The sequence below is a fragment of the Cherax quadricarinatus genome, chromosome 41 (genome assembly GCF_038502225.1).
Source record: "Cherax quadricarinatus isolate ZL_2023a chromosome 41, ASM3850222v1, whole genome shotgun sequence".
In the NCBI taxonomy this organism is placed as follows: domain Eukaryota; kingdom Metazoa; phylum Arthropoda; class Malacostraca; order Decapoda; family Parastacidae; genus Cherax; species Cherax quadricarinatus.
Window position 1 is genome coordinate 17704691 of NC_091332.1, and position 22099 is coordinate 17726789.

The 22099-nt window shown below is 40.3% G+C and overlaps 1 protein-coding gene across 1 annotated transcript; it reads left to right on the plus strand.

The window, feature by feature from the left end:
• The first annotated feature begins 2709 nt into the window (after nucleotides 1-2709).
• LOC128695925 (multiple inositol polyphosphate phosphatase 1) lies at nucleotides 2710-21782 on the plus strand. The gene is made up of 12 exons (XM_070093046.1): nucleotides 2710-2993; nucleotides 6090-6323; nucleotides 8283-8417; nucleotides 15032-15210; nucleotides 15549-15662; nucleotides 16247-16391; nucleotides 17573-17673; nucleotides 18067-18176; nucleotides 18462-18531; nucleotides 19193-19335; nucleotides 20015-20181; nucleotides 21125-21782. The coding sequence occupies exons 2-12, from the start codon at nucleotides 6134-6136 to the stop codon at nucleotides 21202-21204; spliced, it is 1434 nt and encodes a 477-aa protein (XP_069949147.1). The 5' UTR covers nucleotides 2710-2993; nucleotides 6090-6133; the 3' UTR covers nucleotides 21205-21782.
• Nucleotides 21783-22099: the final 317 nt, after the last annotated feature.

Genomic DNA, 22099 nt, shown 5'->3' on the forward strand with positions numbered 1-22099 from the left:
TGGATATGAGGGGTGGTTGTGGGGATAACTCTTTCATTAGAAGGGGTAAGACTATGGATTTGAGTGAGGGAGGACAGGGAGGATGCAGGAGTTATAGGAAGAAGGATTGGGATGGGAGGGCAGGGTTGTGAGAAAACTTCCTACACTGGAAGAGGTTAGGAATGTTGGTGTAGGTGAGGGAGGATGGGAAATAAGGTATGGTTTTCTTTGGTCTATTGAGTTTGAGTTGGAAGGATGGAGGCTGGGGCCTGAGTAATGTTTTTGTGGGGCTGAGGATGAGCTTCCACACGGTGAGATTGAGCTTCAGTACCTCCCGTTTCCGTCTCTTTCTTTTTCTTCTCTACCTAGGTTTTTCCCTCTCCTTTTCTGTTCTGTCCCGACTGAGGTACACAAGTATATTTCTCCATCTGCCCTAACAATAGTTCCTGCTTCGAATGCTGATTTCGTGCCATTTTTGTTATGGTGGCCAGTTTGGTCATATTTTTGTCCCTTGCATACCTTCCAGTCCTCCGAAAGTTTGTTATGTGGTTGACCTCGAATTTGCTAAATATCTGGTTAAAGACAGTTTGCATCTCTCATTCATCTGTCATCTATAACTCATCATTTCTTCTTCCTTAGCCTCTGATGACCATAGATAATCAATGCACGTGTATGTTCACATATGTGTTCACGTGTGTGTTCACATGTATATACACGTGTGTGTGAGCACATGTATGAGTGTGTGTCCTCGTGTGTGGGCACGTGTGTGCGTGTGAAGACTGATAACGTATTCGACTCACAACGGAATGTGCTCAGCGACGAACTATGAGCTAGAGCTAGAAGGGACCTATTAGCTGCTACTTCTGTTACCCAGCAGTAAATTCCACTCCATCTTCTTAGTAACTGGTGGTATTTCACCTTTGCTAAGACAGTCAACTGGGTGAGTGTTTAATGAGGGTTAAACACAAGGATGTCGCCAGAATTTACACCCCAGGGAGGGATGCTCCTGGTTTCCATCTAAAAATAAAAAAAAATTATTTTAATCATAACCATAATTTTTGTGGACCGGTAAGCCAGCGGAAGGCCTCGGCCAGATGACCAAAAGCTCCAGCTGCGGGTCATCATATGACTAAGACGCGCGTCAGGAAACACTTGTGCTATTTCCTGACAAACCTTACCTAACCTAACCATCTGGTTAGGTTAGGTAAAGGATCTTTGGGGGGGCTAGGGGAATTTGGGGGCTGAAGCACCCTTCAATCTCCCCTCTGATGCCGCCATTGGCTAAACAGTGATTATCTGACTTAGATATTTCCACTGAACAGGATAGGCTCCTGTTTTCTCTTCTTGTTCCAAAACTTTTCACCAACTTTACCATACCTTATATTCCATTTATTTTCGTTGTGATTTTATAACAGAAGATCACTTAGCTAAACTTATCCTAACAAAATCTAGCCTAAATAAAATAGATAGAGAAATTTGCTGCAAACCATATGAAAGAACTCCACATAGTTATCAAGGACATAGTCGACAGCTGTGGGTTGCATCCTGGAGGAGTCTTAAAAAAAAAAACAGTGGAAACACTGTAAGCCACACTGCTTGGCTTACCTGGGTTTCCCTTTGGTTATTAATTGTTTGGGTTAATAATCAGAATAAAGGCTTCTTACTTGAAGAATAAAAGGTCACAATACCGTGGTTGGAACACACTAACACACCCTCCTATTCTGCCTTTTTGTTTTCGTTCAGGTGTGACATGACAATAGTTCAGAATGGACCGAAACGTCGTCATAAGTTTTCTCTCCTAAGTACTGGTTATTTGTATATAAGCTTTTATTTTCTTATGTGTGTGCGTATATATATATATATATATATATATATATATATATATATATATATATATATATATATATATATATATATATATATATATATATATATATATATATATATATATATATATATATATATATATATGTATATATACATATATATATATATATATATATATATATATACATATATATATACATATATATATATATATATATATATATATATATATATATATATATATATATATATACATATATATATATATATAAGGCTAGTGATGTTTACATATATAGATGTACACTAAACCAGTGTGAGCCCGTGTACTCGCCCACAATAATAACAATAATAATAATAATAATAATAATAATAATAATAATAATAATAATAATAATATTATTATTATTATTATTATTATTATTATTATTATTATTATTATTATTATTATAGTCATGATTATTATTATTATTTTTCATTATTTACAGTAGTATAAATTATTTTCATTATTGTTTTATAGCAACAACAATAGCAACAAAACAATTAATGCATGGTTGCACACCCTGACATAATGCAGGGCGGGTCCAGTGAATTGCAGGAAACACCAACTGTACACTGTGTTGCGCTCTGAACATTACATATCCATGCATGGTATTGCACAAGTACACAGCTCTGTCAGATGCATTAATGATAGGTAAGGGAGCACGTGTCTTTGGTCCTGGGTGAGGGGCGTGCAGGAGGAGGAGCCTAAAGAACGAGGGCGTAGCAGTGCCCAACTGCTCGTGATAAACAAGTGTGAACTGAAGACAGACGGGAATGAGTAGGTTGGCGAGCGGGTGGGCGTGCGGGTGGGCGAGCGGGTGGGCGTGCGGGTGGGTGAGCAGGTGGGTTGAAGGTTATATTATGATGACCGCTGGAAGAGTGCGTCAGACTTACACCAGCTGTCCGCGGTGGTACATCCGTGCATCAGACGTTCATCTACTGTCCACGGTGGCACATCCGTCCATCAGACGTTCATCTACTGTCCACGGTGGCACATCCGTCCATCAGACGTTCATCTACTGTCCACGGTGGCACATCCGTCCATCAGACGTTCATCTACTGTCCACGGTGGCACATCCGTCCGTCAGACGTTCATCTACTGTCCACGGTGGTACAGCCGTCCATCAGTCTTACCCCGGTTCATTACAGTAAGTTTGAACACTGAGCACTCTCATTCTATAATTCCCAGGAAATTATAGACACCCTCATCTGAAACCTAATTACTCAGCTGTAAGTGCCTTACAGGTCATTTCTTCCCTAAGGGAAATAATAATATTAAATATTTTTTTTATTTTTTTTATTAACACATCGGCCGTCTCCCACCAAGGTAGGGTGGCCCGAAAAAGAAAAACTCTCATAGTCATTCACTCCATCACTGTCTTGCCAGAGGCATGGTGACACAACAGCTATAAAACTGCCATATTAACACCCCTCTTTCCGAGTGCAGGCACTGTACTTCCCATCTCCAGGACTCAAGTCCGGCCTGCCGGTTTCCCTGAACCCCTTCATAAATGTTACTTTGCTCACACTCCAACAGCACGTCAAGTATTAAAAACCATTTGTCTCCATTCACTCCTATCAAACACGCTCATGCATACCTGCTGGAAGTCCAAGCCCCTCGCACACAAAACCTCCTTTACCCCCTCTCTCCAACCTTTCCTAGGCCGACCCCTACCCCGCCTTCCTTCCACTACAGACTGATACACTCTTGAAGTCATTCTGTTTCGCTCCATTCTCTCTACATGTCCGAACCACCTCAACAACCCTTCCTCAGCCCTCTGGACAACAGTTTTGGTAATCCCGCACCTCCTCCTAACTTCCAAACTACGAATTCTCTGCATTATATTCACACCACACATTGCCCTCAGACATGACATCTCCACTGCCTCCAGCCTTCTCCTCGCTGCAACATTCATCACCCATGCTTCACACCCATATAAGAGCGTTGGTAAAACTATACTCTCATACATTCCCCTCTTTGCCTCCAAGGACAAAGTTCTTTGTCTCCACAGACTCCTAAGTGCACCACTCACTCTTTTTCCCTCATCAATGCTATGATTCACCTCATCTTTCATAGACCCATCCGCTGACACGTCCACTCCCAAATATCTGAATACATTCACCTCCTCCATACTCTCTCCCTCCAATCTGATATTCAATCTTTCATCACCTAATCTTTTTGTTATCCTCATAACCTTACTCTTTCCTGTATTCACCTTTAAATTTCTTCTTTTGAACACCCTACCAAATTCATCCACCAATCTCTGCAACTTCTCTTCAGAATCTCCCAAGAGCACAGTGTCATCAGCAAAGAGCAGCTGTGACAACTCCCACTTTGTGTGTGATTCTTTATCTTTTAACTCCACGCCTCTTGCCAAGACCCTCGCATTTACTTCTCTTACAACCCCATCTATAAATATATTAAACAACCACGGTGACATCACACATCCTTGTCTAAGGCCTACTTTTACTGGGAAATAATTTCCCTCTTTCCTACATACTCTAACTTGAGCCTCACTATCCTCGTAAAAACTCTTCACTGCTTTCAGTAACCTACCTCCTACACCATACACTTGCAACATCTGCCACATTGCCCCCCTATCCACCCTGTCATACGCCTTTTCCAAATCCATAAATGCCACAAAGACCTCTTTAGCCTTATCTAAATACTGTTCACTTATATGTTTCACTGTAAACACCTGGTCCACACACCCCCTACCTTTCCTAAAGCCTCCTTGTTCATCTGCTATCCTATTCTCCGTCTTACTCTTAATTCTTTCAATAATAACTCTACCATACACTTTACCAGGTATACTCAGTAGACTTATCCCCCTATAATTTTTGCACTCTCTTTTATCCCCTTTGCCTTTATACAAAGGAACTATGCATGCTCTCTGCCAATCCCTAGGTACCTTACCCTCTTCCATACATTTATTAAATAATTGCACCAACCACTCCAAAACTATATCCCCACCTGCTTTTAACATTTCTATCTTTATCCCATCAATCCCGGCTGCCTTACCCCCTTTCATTTTACCTACTGCCTCACGAACTTCCCCCACACTCACAACTGGCTCTTCCTCACTCCTACAAGATGTTATTCCTCCTTGCCCTATACACGAAATCACAGCTTCCCTATCTTCATCAACATTTAACAATTCCTCAAAATATTCCCTCCATCTTCCCAATACCTCTAACTCTCCATTTAATAACTCTCCTCTCCTATTTTTAACTGACAAATCCATTTGTTCTCTAGGCTTTCTTTACTTGTTAATCTCACTCCAAAACTTTTTCTTATTTTCAACAAAATTTGTTGATAACATCTCACCCACTCTCTCATTTGCTCTCTTTTTACATTGCTTCACCACTCTCTTAACCTCTCTCTTTTTCTCCATATACTCTTCCCTCCTTGCATCACTTCTACTTTGTAAAAACTTCTCATATGCTAACTTTTTCTCCCTTACTACTCTCTTTACATCATCATTCCACCAATCGCTCCTCTTCCCTCCCGCACCCACTTTCCTGTAACCACAAACTTCTGCTGAACACTCTAACACTACATTTTTAAACCTACCCCATACCTCTTCGACCCCATTGCCTATGCTCTCATTAGCCCATCTATCCTCCAATAGCTGTTTATATCTTACCCTAACTGCCTCCTCTTTTAGTTTATAAACCTTCACCTCTCTCTTCCCTGATGCTTCTATTCTCCTTGTATCCCATCTACCTTTTACTCTCAGTGTAGCTACAACTAGAAAGTGATCTGATATATCTGTGGCCCCTCTATAAACATGTACATCCTGAAGTCTACTCAACAGTCTTTTATCTACCAATACATAATCCAACATATATATATACATACATATATATATATATATATATATATATATATATATATATATATATATATATATATATATATATATATATATATATATATATATATATATATATATATGTATATATATATATATATATATATATATATACATACATATATATATATATATATATATATATATATATATATATATATATACATACATACATTTATATATATATATATATATATATATATATATATATATATACATATATATATATATATATATATATATATATATATATATATATATATATATATACATATATATATATATATATATATATATATATATATATATATATATATATATATATATATATATATATATATCGACCCTCACAATAGCTATCTTACACAGGAACATACTGAGAAAGGTATCGCAGCGTTTTCACCTCGTCTTCCATGTTAAGACATCGTCTTTACCTACTGGTGGTGGCTCTGATTACGTCTAGTGTTCTCCCAAGAGTCCAGGGACAGAGGGCAGAGACCTACTGCTTCACAGATGACCCTGACCCCTACGTCAGGTTCTCCACCAAGACTGCTTACACCTTGGCTAATGGAGAGTTTACCCATGAGGACCTTGTTCCAGAAGGTCAGTGGCTGGCGTAGCCGTTAGTTTAATATGTTTATTATGCACCCCATACCCATCCTGTGGGCGGTAATCAAAAGATTACAGAGGTACATAATTGGTCCAGGGACTGGACTCCAAAGTTTTGATAGCTGAATAAGTTACAGAGGTAATGACCTCACAATTTACAAAGGTAATGAACTCACAATTTACAAAGGTAATGAACTCCAGGTAGGTCTGGTCTCAATCATGACAAGTTACAAAGGTATTTACAGATTACAGAGGTACGTAATGGGTCCAGGGACTGGGCCCCCAAAGTTTTGATAGCTGAACTAGGTACAAAGGTAATGAACTCACAAGTTACAAAGGTAATGAATTCTGTAAGAATGGTTACTTACGTTTATATGTAGCCGTAACATTGGTTTTAAATTATAGGTGAGCATATATTAGGATATATTTATTAGAAAACGTTTCGGTCTTGGGATTTTGATCACTTCTAGCGTTTCCTCCTGTGTCGTTTGAAACCAGTTTGTCAATATCAATTACCAAGGTTAATACCATAGCTGTAACATTGTTTGGTGTAGCCTTGACAGCGCCAGATTTATTTGTAGTGGTTCTTTGTGTAACGATACTTGTTGTAGCTGTAACAGTGCTTAGTTTACCTTTGACACTGCTAGGATCAGCTGTACTTGGTGCAGCTGTAGCACTGCTTGGGGTAGCTGTACTTAGTGCAGCTGTTACACTGCTAAGATCAGCTGTACTTAGTGCAGCTGTAGCACTGCTTGGGGTAGCTGTTCTTAGAGCAGCTGCTACACTGCTAAGATCAGCTGTACTTAGTGCAGCTGTAGCACTGCTTGGGATAGCTGTACTTAGTGCAGCTGTTACACTGCTAAGATCAGCTGTACTTAGTGCAGCTGTATTCGGTGTACGATCACCTGGGGTTTAGTCACAGGGAGAATGTTTCTTTCCTTTACTCGTAATCTGACACAAACAACGTATGTGACATACCTGTGGCTGGTGTCGAGTGTTCTTCAATGAAATAGCATGAGGCCATTTCATTTCACTGTTGTCACTATTAAGACAACAACAAAAAAATCCGAACACACCAGGGAACTTCAGAGTAATTTAATATTGTTGCACAGTGGCGGATACTGCACGGTTCGGACATGTATGCTGTTCTAATTCTTGGGAAAGTATATAAACGTATTCCATATATGAAAAGGACTTCTTAATCCAGGTTAGATAAATATGAAGCTTCTTATTTAAGAAAAGTAATAAACACCAGCACACGTCTGAAGGTTATACAGCATCTCTGAACATTATTGGTAAGGCCTCATTTAGATTATGAGATGCAATTCTGAACTCCTTATTGCAGGATAGCCGTAGAGGGGTTGTATATTAGTAGTGTTCAATACCGACAAGATGATGAATTAGACACATGTGCAACATCTAGGTATCTTTCGCCATCCAGTGGTTTTACCAATATACATGTATATATTTCTATTATGTCCAGGTATAGTATCGATAAAACCACGGATGGCGAAACGTCTACAAGATACCCAGATGTTGCACATGTGTCTAATTCATTTTAGAGGAGTTAGGAAACATAAATTAAGTGAGAGCCTTTAACCTACACTGCCTTGAAAAGTTTGTAAATTCAGGAAAATCTACAAGCTGCTGGAGATTTACAAGCAAAGGCAGAACTCGCAATTATTGTACATTATTGCTGTTGGATTAATTTAAATTAATCCAACAGCAATAATCTACAACAATATTCCCACGAGGGAATGTTGTTGTAGATAAGTGGAACAAAATACCTAGAAGCGTCACTGAAGTAAATTTGATGAGAAGTTTTAAAGATGATTTGGAATGACACAGAAGTGGGAATAATAGGGTGTGAGTTAGACCTGCCCAAGATGAGTCTGTAAGACAACTGCAGTGCTCTTTTTTATTTAATAACTTGCTTTTTCATGTGTGAGGCAGGGTGCGAGGCCCGGCAGGCGTGGCACCTGATGAGGCATGGCACCCGCTACCCATCGGAGAATGACATCATTGTCTTCACTGTCCTCCTACCCACTCTCCAGGATGGCATCCTCCTCGCTCACCAGGATGGTCTAGGTTAGTGTCTTAGGGAGTCCCAAGGAAGATCATGGTCACTAAAATCATCTAAATCAGGGGTCCTCAACCTGCGGCCCTTCTTGGAAATGGATCCGGTCCTCACATGATATTATAAACTCCTTTTTATGTTAACAATTACAAAATGTTAACAATTACAAATGTTAACAATAACAAAGTGTTAACAATTACAAAATGTTATTGCTATTATTCATAAAAATTACAAAAATTACATTATGCAGCCCTCTTTTAAATATGTTTTTTCAAACTGGCCCTTTCATACCAAAAGGTTGGGAATTACTGCTCTAAAACATTATCAGGTTCATTTTCAAAATATGAAAGGTTTTAGCTTAAATAACCCTACTAGGCAGACTGTGACCCTTATAAACTACCCTATTTCCAAATGTATACTTTCCCATGTCCTTTCTAAATCTAAACTTATCTAATTTGAATCATTTATTGCGGGTTCTCTCCTGGAGAAATATCCTCAAGACCTTATTTATATAGATCTTTTATTGCCAATTTCTCTTCTAGCGCAGCTCCTCTGAGTTGCTTAAGAAAGATGTTCCTTTCGTTTGGACCTTCTGTCAAGAAACAGCATTCTAAACTTTAAAAGAAAAGCAAACTTCTGCTCCTGTTTTGAAATTTCCAGATTTTTCGAAACTTTTTTATCTAACAACAGGCGTTAGTTCCGTCGGCATTGGTGCCGTCCTAGCTAAAAAGACCGATAGCAAGTATAACCCAGTTGCATTTGCAACTGGGTTATACGGTAACTGAGCAAGGAAGTGTTACCAATAGTCTGGTCTTTAAAAAAAACTTCCGAGACATTATATACCAGTATTCTGTTCATGTCTTGACAGATCACACTCCCCTGTTTCCAGTGGAAGATTAGCCAGATGGCCCTTGACGATTCAAGAGTTCAATCCAACCTTTGAACACTTGCCAGCAAATCAAATGTAGTCACAAATGCTTATTCTGTACGCATTAGTATAGTAGTAACAGATCCTCCAGTCAGTGCATAGGATGAAAAGAATGCCCAAAGAACAGATCATGTTTGATGAGGTGTGATTCGATTTCTTCTGCATAAAGACTGACCTCTGTGTTTCAGGTGTTGCACACCTTGGTATGGATCGTTCTGTAAAACAAGCCAGACCGAAATACTTTTGTCCTCGCATGCCAACCCATATTTCTGAATGTTAAAAAATGTAATGTTTGCATGCAGCGCAAAGGAAATGTTAGTGGGGCAAATCCAATCCAAGTGTACCACACTACTAGCGAACCTTGAGAGAGGGTAGCACTAGATTTGTTAACGAATTTCCAATGTTCCCTCCAGGGCAACACTCATCTGCGTATAATAATGGTAGACCATTTCACCAGATACTGTGAGTTAGTTCATATAGCAGATAAGACTACTAAGACAATAGCTAAAACGTTTAAGGAACGCATAATATGCAGGCATATTACTCCTAAGTCCCTCGTAACAGATAACAGGTAAATTCTGCAACGAGATTCTTGCAAACTTGTATACCTTGTACAAGAGCTCTAAGTCAACCATTGACCTTCATCATCCTGCCAGTAATGGGTTAGCAGAAAGAGCCAGTAGGAAAGTGCTTTTTGTCGTGAGGGGAACTATTAACCTCAATAGTGCAACGAGGGGTTAAGTTATACCTGATGTACAGTGTGCCATAAATTCTGCTTACAATGCCTCGCCAGGTGATACCCCACATTATGTATTGTATGGTGTAGATAAGCGTTTGCCGTATGAGTTGTCGTATTCCACTCTGAAACCAAACTATAACGCAGATGATTTCGTAGTGACTCGTACCAGCTTAGCTCAAAGTGTCATTAGAAGAATCAGAGAAACACTTCATAAATCAGCACCAGAAATTACAAGAGTTACTAACATTCGAGCAAAACCAATCAAAATCAAAGTAGGCTCGAGAGTTATGCTAACTAATTTCAATAAAGCATCTGCAGTGCCAAAGCTCGACCAAAAGTTTGTTGGTCCTCACTGAGTAGTTGAACATGTAAGTGGAAACAAATGTAAGTTAGAGAAATTAATAGTGTTCAGTATAAAGAATCGTACTTAGATTATATGAAGTTAGTACTGGATAATGTTGATGAGATTCCTGGCACCCAGACGAGTGAGCCAGAATCTGACAATCCTTCTGAATCAGAACTACCTCTAACAACCTGACTGACGTACAACCTGACTGTCATTATTCTCTACGTACAGGACATGTGATGAGGAATCTGAAGTTTCAGATTTTAGCGTTAATGTTAATCCTTCTCCGTCACGGCATGCGTTAGCCGTTGCCGCAGAATTTGACCTCTATAGAGATGATGACCACTCTGCATACGTAAATTTCACCCCATCAGTGAAAAACTTGATACACGTCAGAGAGAAATCTGACACTCGTCCACAGAAACATCTGAAACGTCCACAGAGGAATCTAACGTGGAGTGAAGAGCTCAAGCCCCTCACGAGAGATTCCTTGATGCTGGTGAGGGGCTCTTGATCTAGGGAATTGGATCTGTGCTCCAGTTCCCTGAATTGAACCTGAATGCCTTCCATCCCCCCACAGGCGCTGTATAATCCTACGGGTTTAGCGCTCCCCCATGATTATAATAATTATAATAATAGAAGAGCTCAAAGTTCTTGCCTCGTCTTCCCCTAATATTCAGCATTTTCCACGAAAAACTGTAATTCTTTCTGTTACGATATTTTCGGTTATACTGACGACAGTTGAGATCAAGAGCTACATTCTGACTTGGTTGTGGTGATTTTTTTTTTTTTTTGTAAACACTTGGAGATGAGCTGAGTTGGTGACCTCTGCTAACTTTCCCACTTCAGTATGTAACAGGCAAATGAGTAAGTCACATGTGCATCAATTAGGTGTCTGTATTTCCCAAACATTTCACCTACACACACATACACACACACACACACACACACACGTTGAGAGGGTTCGTGGAGATATGATTGTTGGAGTTAAACACACTTGTTGGGTGGTAACACTTATATTAGCAGAGTGTGAGAGAGGAGCCCAGCCTGCCCTGTTGCCTGTTGTAGATCTATGCGTGGAGTGAGAAAGGGACAGCACATCTGACGCTCACATGTGACATCACGTGACGTCACACATGCTAGCCACTGAGCCTAGCAAGGGGTCAACTATGTAAAACATATGGATGGTACTATGATACTCAGATAACATACACATATACAGGGGATCAGCAACTATGCTGACAGCTCGGTCATGTTACGTATATCGTCTCGACATACAATACTGTGCTATAGGCTGAACAGGCAGGTGGCTCAGGGCTGATTCTATACAATAGCAAAGACATATGTAACTTAGAACTAATGGGTGGTATCATAATGGGTGTTAACGTAATGCATTACGAATTAAAGGAACAATCATAGTATAATAAAAGATGGAATTGATCGATTGATCTGTTTTCGTGCACTCTACGGATTCTGAGGGAAAATATATATTTACAAAGGTGAAAGTAATTAACAGCAAAGGCAGACCAGGCACGCTCAGATCATACTGCTAAATCTCAGAATTCGGAGGGAACGTGAACACACACAAAAAAAAAAAAATTCTGAAAACTGTTCAACTAATAATAAACACTCAGTTGAAAACTTCATTCAACCTAAACATCTAATTATACAGGCTATGTACATTTAAACCCAACTCTGTGAGGGTAAGATTTACATATGCAGAATGGTTATCATCTCTGGGAGGATCGAATTCTTTTGCAATGGCTAACACATGCCTTGACTGAGGGAGATCTGAACAGGTATCTACAAGTATCATGTCATGTATGCAAAGAATAACGACATTTAGGTTGATCATCTGACCAAGTGTTAGAGGTAGAGGGTACAGAGTCAGGAGGATTGTCAGCGTCTGTCACATTAGTCTGGGTAGAAATATCATCCTCAACATCGCATACTAACTTCATATGATCTAAATGTGATTCCCTATACTGACGAGTACTAATTTCTCTAACCTTATACTTATTGCCATTGATATGTTCAGCTACTCGATAAGGACCAACAAACTTTTGATCGAGCTTAGGCATTGCAGATGTTTTGTTGAAGTTAGTCAGCATTACTCTCGAACCCACTTTAACATTGGTTGGCTTAGCATGGCTATTAGTTACTCTTGTAAATTCTGCTGTTGACTTATGAAGCATCTCAAGGATTCTTCTAAAAACACTTTGAGCTAAGCTAGAACGAGTTGCTATGAAATCATCAGCATAATGTGGAGTGTCACCTATCGAAGCATTGTAAGCAGAATTTATGGCACATTGAACATCAGGTATAACTTCACCCCAGGTTTCACTGTTGGGATTGATAGTGGCTCTCAAGACATCAATTACTTTCTTATTGGTTCGTTCCGCTACCCCATTGCTGGCAGGATGATGAGGAATAATGGTGGATTTAGAGATCTTGTACAAGGTACACAAGTTTTCAAGAATCTCATAACAGAATTCACCTCCATTATCTGTTACCAGGGACTTAGGGGTGGTATGCCTACAGATTATACGCTCCTTGAAAGCTTTAGCTACAGTCTCGGCAGTCTTATCTGCAATAGGAACTAACTCACAATATCTGGTGAAATGATCTACCATAACACACAGATGCTTATTACCTTGGATGGAACAATGGAAATTGGTTAACAGATCTATGGCAACTCTTTCCCATGGTTCACTCGTGGTGGGATACACCTGGATAGGATTTGGACAAATTAGACACTGGCTAAATAAAAAGAATTAGCACAAAAGAATGTTCAACACACAGTAAAATGGGAAATGAATTAATAAAAAAAAATCAGCAAGAACACAAATATTGGGAAAAAAAAATAACTGAGACAACACTGAGTTGTGATGCAGAATATAAGATAACAGTTACAGAATTACTTTACTTCATAACTTACTGGGCAAGGAACACAGTACTGTGAACACACGATAATTGTGAAGTGTAAACACAAGTTTATACTGTTTATATATTGCACACAACAGGGAAAAAATGTTAAAGTACTTACTTCAAGTATATATATATATAAAAAAGGAACACAACACAACAGATATAAAAAATAAAGCACGAAAATTTAAACACTGAAGAAAGAAGAAAAAATATTGCAGACAGAATGTAATGAACACTGAGTCTAATTAATAGTCACTGAATGTCACTAAGAAATCACTGAAAAAGAAATGTCACTAAGAAATCACTGAGAACAAAAAAATGTCTCAACACTCGCAAATGTCTCTGTAAAAAGATTATCACTGGAGCGACATCAGAGGAAAATGAGGGTGGTGGTGGTGGAGGAGTCTTGTGGCTGTCGGTATTCTCTACTACTCTCAACACGTCGATGTCTCGAAGAATTTGCGTTTAAACTCAAGGAACCCACATAGCAAGGTTTTTTTCGTTGGTGCTCAGGTACGATGAAACAATCTTGTGTCTTGACCTGCTATGTGAGCCATAAAATAAGGTGCTAAACCCCAATATAAGGGTGAAAAACAATGGTGGTGGGTAGGTGTGGGTGAGTGAGGCAGCCCATTGGGACACTGCGTGGTGGCTAGGCCTACTGGATAAACCCCATAACCCACGTGCTCTGGGTACACCCGCACTAGGCACGAGAATATTCTAAGCCAGGCTGGCTTAAAAACTCACAAAATACCACAACACCACAGGAATGGTATAAGCACTCAGGATGGCTTAGAACTGAGAGCACAAAGCGATGGCGAAGGGTGGAATTCACGTGGCTTGCTTGAGCACTGGGTTAGTCACCTGGGTTAGTTGGCTGGCTGGTTTGGCTTAACCCATCACACAGATTGGCTTGAGAACTTGTAACGATTAACACAGCAGGGGTGGAAAGCAGGCTAGCAGGCAAGGCTGGTACTTAAGACAGGCTGGATGGTGTAGGGCTTGACTCTCCCCCACAGACTGGCTTGGCGGTTTGGCTTAATATACAAACCAAAGTCAACCCTTTGGAAGTAATGCAAATAAGCAAATAAAACACTAAGATACAAAGACTGACCAGGAAGCAGGAAGCAAACAGGCAGGTGGACGCTTGCTCGGGGTAGCTGGCTCCTAGGCTAAGCCGCCATGCCGTCGACACACAACGTCCATCGGCTGAGAGAAGTTAATCTCCGTACATCTGCATAAATATCAAATTTACACGCTCACCTCTGTCACCATTTGTTGAGAGGGTTCGTGGAGATACGATGGTTGGAGTTAAACACACTTGTTGGATGGCAATACTTATATTAGCAGATTGTGAGAAGGAGGAGCCCAGCCTGTCGTGTTGCCTGTTGTTAGACCTAAGCGTGAAGTGAGAGAGAGATAAGCATCGAGTCTCACACTCACATGCGGCATCACGTGACGTCACACATGCTTGTCACTGAGCCTAGCAAGGGGTCAACTATGTAAAACATATGGATGGTACTATGGTACTCAGATAACATATACATACACAGGTGATCAGCAACTATAAGTTTCTCTCTCCCATGTGTGAGTTATCGGCATATAGATAGATGGTACATCGTTCTGAAGCAGTAGGTTTGCCACAAGAGAGAACCATCGACATATTCCTTTTCTTCACCACCAGGAGAGTTGTGTGAGGGAGACTTGAAGCTGCTGGCGGACTGGTCGCTAGGAGATCTCAACGTGAGCTGGGCTAACGTGCTCACATCTCAGGGACACCTAGACTTAGAAGGCCTCGCGACCAGGTACAAAGAAGCCATCCCGCTCCTCCTAGATCAACCTTTCACAAACGAATCGTTCAAGGTATATTGTTAAGTGGACACAGTCATTGATCCACTCGTATAACGCCAGTAAATATCAGCTGCTTGCAGGAATCCAGTCATTGCACTGTGTTCTTTGAATCCCTTTCAGTTATTATATTTATTCACTAATAAATACAGCTGCAATTTGGTGGAAAATGCATATAAATTTATTTACAAACAAAAACAACAACTTAAAAATCTCTATACAGTATAAAAGTACATCTAAATTTGCATTTAAAATTAGAACTCAATATTTGTGACGTTTTAGAAATATATTTGTTTGTGTGTTGACAATCAAGTCAAGTTAAAAGTTTACAGATTAGCTCTTTTCTTTGTCAGTTCCGACACACTGCCACTCAGAGGACGGAGGCCAGCGCGAGGTCCTATGCTCAGGGACTCTTCGGCAGTGACGTGTACATGCCCCCTCCCATCGACCCAGATCCTCTCCTCAAAGTAAGGTCAACTCAACCTGGGCCACGAGGCTCTTTGTTTGCTCTCCTCTGAATCCATCACGCTCCCTTAACCACGACACTACTATTTGCTCTCTTCTGAGTCCATCACTCTCCTGTTTGCACTTTCTCATCCATGACGCTCCTGTTTGCTTTCTCTCTGGGTTTTTATTCCACTCCTGTCTACTTTTTGAACGAGTTACCACCAATCCATGACTTCAGTGACACAGTCTATCTACAAGTGTCTTTTGACAACTGGTAACAAATGATATATCTTCACAAATAAATATATGACTGAACCTCACCTGTAAAACTAACGTCTCGCCTCTTTTAACTCTAGTTCACCTGCATCTACTTCCGCAGGACTTTGATTATTATGTTGTCTAGTTTTCCTAGAAATCTGCCCGTCTCTCTATTGTTCCTTGGTTTATTACCCTCCACAGGTCTACTTTCCCTGGGCCCTTACATCATCTACAAACTTAAAAGCTGTACACTCTTTTCAAAATCATTAGCTTCGACAAGACTTAAGTTAATAGGAAGAAGTCCCACAGTGGGAGTAACTCCCTGAGTCACTCCTTCTTCCTGCAGTATTACGAGGTGTGCACCAGCTACCAGACGCAAGTAGCGGACAATCCGGAGGCAACGATAGAGAGTCAACTGTATCTGGAGGGAGAAAAGATGGCTGCCGTTGCTACTAACGTCTCCCGACGCCTCGGCATTCCTCTCGGCCTCGGTAAGATCACGGAAGATAGAATGAAGGCAATGGTAGCAGAGGATTCTCATCAAGTCCAGCCCAAGGTTCGGCTAGATTAAACCCAGCCTTGGGCAAAACGTTGTATTAAATGTACGTATTAAAAAGATTATCTGCTTCCAGTGTCTTTGTTCTTACTTGTCGGCTTTTGCCATTGTTTACCATTACGGAGGAGCCTTCAATGCTCTTTCTCTCTCTCTCTCTCTCTCTCTCTCTCTCTCTCTCTCTCTCTCTCTCTCTCTCTCTCTCTCTCTCTCTCGCTCTCTCTCTCTCTCTCTCTCTCTCTCTAGCTCTCTCTCTCTCTCTCTCTCTCTCTCTCTCTCTCTCTCTCTCTCTCTCTCTCTCTCTCTCTCTCTCTCTCTCTCTCTCTCTCTCTCTCTCTCTCTCTCTCTCTCCTCTCTCTCTCTCTCTCTCTCTCTCTCTCTCTCTCTCTCTCTCTCTCTCTCTCTCTGCTCTCTCTCTCTCTCTCTCTCTCTCTCTCTCTCTCTCTCTCTCTCTCTCTCTCTCTCTCTCTCTCTCTCTCTCTCTCTCTCTCTCTCTCTCTCTCTCTCTCTCTCTCTCTCTCTCTCTCTCTCTCTCTCTCTCTCTCTCTCTCTCTCTCTCTCTCTCTCTCTCTCTTTCTCTCTCTCTCTCTCTCTCTCTCTCTCTCTCTCTCTCTCTCTCTCTCTCTCTCTCTCTCTCTCTCTCTCTCTCTCTCTCTCTCTCTCTCTCTCTCTCTCTCTCTCTCCCTCTCTCTCTCTCTCTCTCTCTCTCTCTCTCTCTCTCTCTCTCTCTCTCTCTCTCTCTCTCTCTCTCTCTCTCTCTCTCTCTCTCTCTCTCTCTCTCTCTATCTATCTATCTATCTATATTTAACTCCCCTTCATTTCTCTAATTATTCATCTGTGTTTTTGCATGAAACCTTTGTATATCTATATTACACATCTACTCCATCTTGTCTATTTATATTGCTGTGGAATTTTATCAAAATCGACTCAACTAGAGTCAACTGAGCAAACTTCTAGTCCCTGTCCCTATCCACTCAACCGTTTCAAATTTGTATGTTAGTTGTGAACATCATTTTCAAGCTCCGTATGTTCCCTGTGGGCTTAGCCCATTCCCCCTCCCCCCGTTATTCCCCACGAGTGCAATAATGATGTGAAAATAATACACCTGTTCCTGAATAGAGGAGTTGGAGGTGTTGTATGATGCTTGTCGCTTCTACAAGGCCTGGGACCCTCTAGCACCTTCGGCCTGGTGCGTGGCGCTCACTCCTGACGACCTCAAGGTGAGTATCTCTCTCTTCTTCGTCTCTTGTCACAACTTTGGGAGTATCTCTCATTTTAATTCATGAAAAGAAAAGTGATAATCCCTAAGGGTTCACGCAGCGCCTGTGTAATGGGATTTACTCAGATTTCATCTATGGCATTGTATAAGCAGTCCATTGGCAATATATATACTGTGAGAAGCTGTCAGCTATTATGCGTGACCTTTTATCTACCTACAGTCACCCAAAATACTCACAACGAGGAGCTGGCTGCTCTTCGTGTTCCTCATACATGCTAATCATTTGTTAAAAAAAATTCACTTCCTTTATTATGCAGACATGAAAAAAATCCACGAATGTTATTCTTGCATGTACCCGATACCATGGGCTTCATTTCTGAACCTTCCCGAACAGGTGCTGGAGTACTGGCAAGACATCAGTTACTACTACACCAACGGCTATGGTCACGCCATTAACTACGAGATGGCGTGTCCTCCCATACAAGACCTCATTGAGCACTTCAGGTATTGTAGTGCCTCTTGTCTCTACGACTCTCCACAAAAGTGCCAAGGGTATATTTCACCAAGTAGTGTATTTCTCTCAGTATATAGATATGCTCTGAATTTACATTATTCCTTATTTAAGGAATTAAAGTATCCTTCGTTCACCAGTACAGAAAAACGTTACATGTATCACTTTTTAACTATTCTGTCTCAGATAAACAACGTTATGTCTTACTCGTCGTATTTTGTAATCTATAATGTTTGTCACCTTGTATATTTTTTTAACTTGGTTACTATATATTTCAGCGCCGTGGTGGAGGGGCGGGGAGGTCCCAGCGGGGTCTTCTACTTCACACACAGTGATGCTGTGGTTCCTGTAAGTCTCCAGCTCCTGAATCTCATTTTCACTCGTCCCTTTATTCTAATCTTACTCAGCCATGTCAATTTTACTCCGTCATGAATCTCAGAACTCATCTCTTTTGCATATGACAGCTCACTTGTCGATAACCCAGGGCTGGATTAAGGTATGGACTTTCGGGGCTGCAGCCCAGGGGCCTCCAGGGGCCTCCAGGGGCCTCCAGGGGCCTCCAGGGGCCTCCAGGGGCCTCCAGGGGCCTTCAGGGGCCTCCAGGGGCCTCCGCCACAATGTGTTATTACATACTCTATAAGTTTATAGTTATTGTATGTTATTACATACGTACAGGATGAACTGTTGACTGTTGTGATTATTTTTTTTTTCCTATTGAAAATATCACTCCCTTCCCCCCTCACAGAACTTGTAGCTCAGGGGCCTACGAAATCTTAATCCTGCTCTGCGATAACCTATTTTGCTCTCTATATATTTTTGCATTATCTTTGCACTCGTATACCACAATTTGTATCCCATTAATAGTGCTCTTTTTCCTCTCAGAACACTTCACGAAACTCAGCTGTAAATACTGTATTAAAAGTGTGTTTTCTGGGTGATTTACTTTAGTATTCAGGAAATGTCCCCTATCTTAGAATTTTCCCATGGGTGTATCCGTCCTCTCTCACAGGTGATGACCCGCCTGGGACTGTATAAAGACTCCGCCCCTCTCACTCATGACCAAGAGAACCCTGACCGTTTCTGGCGCACCTCTTCACACGGCATCTTTGCCACAAACCTGGCCTTCACCCTCTCCTCCTGCGGCGCCGACGGGTAAGTTGCTACTTCCTATTCACTGATATTGTCTCCTCTCTCAAAGAGCCTCACTCGCGTTCTCCTGCTTGACGAAAACTTTGAGTTCTCGTCTTGGGACAACCTGTCCAGATACCTACTTCTCGGGACCACCAGGCCAGGTTTCACCCCTCAATTATCTTGAAAACAGAGTTACCCACAGTTTTCTTTGACTGATCTTCAAGTACCATCAGCTAAATTTCTCATTAATGGCTCCATTTCTGCAGCTCCTACTTCACTTACACTAGTTTCCTCCTGGCTATACTTACCTACACTTACGCTTGTATAATTCCAGCACCACCACCATACACTTTTATTATCACATCTGTATGACTTTCTTCCTAGCAAGGGTTTCAAGTCTTCCAATAGTCGAACTGAAGTATTGTTATTTCTTCAAGGAACCGGAGCCCCTTTCCTTTCACGGATTAAACTTGTCTTTCATTCCTGTTAATAATAATAATAATAATAATAATAATAATAATAATAAATGTAGTTTATTTTTATGGTCAACACCTACATTGCATTGAGGATTTTAAATAAAAATTCTAGATTCCAAAGAATGGTAGAGCTCAGGCTACATTCACTCTCATAGCTTCATAGACTGGAAAATGCCTTTCGCTAGACAATAAAGCATTACTCATAACGTGTTTTATCCAACCAGGTGGTGGGTGAGCCTTGCGATGAGCGAGCATTTGGTGGCACTAGATGGGTGTGCCAGCCACTTGGGGTGTACGTGGGAAGAGTTCATCGCCACCTACGGTTACCTGCAACAGTGTGATCTGGATGCCATATGTAACAACACACGTACTGGAAGGAGCTCCTCCGCAGGTGGGTATTGGGATGGGACTCAGGTGGTGTACTAGTGGTGATGCTATTGGTGATGGTGATGGTAATGACACTGTTGGTGATATTCGTATTAATGATGATATTGACAATGGTGGCGACGACTGTGGTGGTGATGGTAGTGGTTGTCATGATATTGGTGACTGTGGTAGTGGTGATAAAAATGACGATAACTGCCGTGCTGGTGAAGAAGAACAAGCAACATGCCACAGCTGGAACAATTTCCAAGCCTCCCACAAAATGAAAGTTAAACTAAACAATATTTCGATGAGTCTTGAACCATTATCAAGTCCACTCACTATGTAATAACATTCCAAAAAGAACTGCACAGGGTATCCTGGTTTCCTAACCAATTCATGAGCTAATTGTAAATAGTAATAACTATAATAATAATAATAATAATAATAATAATAATAATAATAATACTAATAATAATAATAATAATAATAATAATAATAATAATAATAATAATAATAACACTAATTATAGTGGAGGTGGCGGTGTTGATATGCTAAAAACTGCAAAAGTAAGAGAGTTATTCCACAGTCAGCTCTCTCGTGTAACTCTTTTATATAGTACATTTTCGCGTAAATGTGACTTATAAAAGAAAGTGCAACGGAAATTGAATAGCACATACTATAAAAGCCTTTCCATGCACTTTAATTTTGGATGTACTTTTTCAGTTGCACTGCATAGAGAGGTAAGTGTATGTGTGAGTGGGAGACTGGTGCGACGTGTGCTTGCAGTAGATCGTGAACAAAACTGAGTTATTCAGAGTGTAAACAGAGTTGTGTACAGCAGTGCAGCTGACCCAAAATGTACCGCACACTAGTGGTTTTCTTTCGTACCCAACAATATTTCATTACATGTAAACTACATTACCTATATACTGCAGAAAATAAATTTATTATTATTATTATTCACACAGCCAGTGGAGGTCCCGAGCTGGCGTGGGTCGAGGGCGTGCTCCACGCCATCACTAAATGGACATCAAAACTCTTCACCTAGAACGCGTGTACGGTAAACTTTTTCATCTAGACCCTACAATACATAAATACCAGACCTCTTCACTTACAAAGCTAGAATACCTGGACTAAAAAAAATCTTTAACTGGATTACTTTCCCATTAAACTAGTTAATAGTTTAATGGGATCTGAAGCCATGGTCACCTAGGAGACCAAGGCTTCAGATCCCATAGACCGCCTCGTCAACACTCCTCTTCGCTCACATCCACATCTTTCTGAAGTCACGAAATCTTTGTATTGAAAAAACCCGGGAACCTTGACCAAAACGTTGAATTTTATAGAATTAACAAATGATAATAAAATACAACTTACGCAACTTTACGTACAAAATGTTTGCATACAGTCATAAGAATTTTACAAAAATAATATATATCTTTGGAAATTTACAAGAAAAAGAACAGGTAATCTACTCTAAATATCCTTCTAATAAAATAAGTATAAAAATACGTTTTTTTTTTGGGAAAAATTAAAAATGTTCCACTTAAATTACTTAAAATCGAGTAATTTTACAGTTACTGGTAAGATTATTTTAGTAGTTAAAGAAATAAAAGTTCAATGGCTTGACTGTTTTTGCTTTTCCTTGGATATAAGTTCAGTGTTGGTGCAGTTGATGTTACTGACGAGCAGGGATTATTTGTCTTGTTTATTTGTTGTTGTTGTTGTTGTTGTTGTTATTGTTGTTGTTGTTGTTGTTGTTGTTGTTGTTGTTGTTGTTGTTGTGGTATAAACGAGAAAGTTCTCCGGCAGAGATATGCTGTTGTTGTTGATGTTGTTGTTGCAGCACTAACAAGATATTTGAAGGCTCATGTGGCAAGTTTCTGAATCCAGAAAACTGGAAAACTGAAAACTGGAAAACTGAAAACTGGAAAACTGAAAAC

What these genes read in the sequence shown, in the direction of transcription:
- LOC128695925 (XM_070093046.1), top strand. Translation starts at nt 6,134, where the DNA reads ATGTTAAGACATCGTCTTTACCTACTGGTGGTGGCTCTGATTACGTCT. An exon ending in CGCTCACCAGGATGGTCTAG is followed by an intron (nt 8,418 to 15,031) that starts GTTAGTGTCTTA and finishes CTTCACCACCAG; the next exon opens with GAGAGTTGTGTGAGGGAGAC. An exon ending in GACCTCATTGAGCACTTCAG is followed by an intron (nt 18,177 to 18,461) that starts GTATTGTAGTGC and finishes TATATATTTCAG; the next exon opens with CGCCGTGGTGGAGGGGCGGG.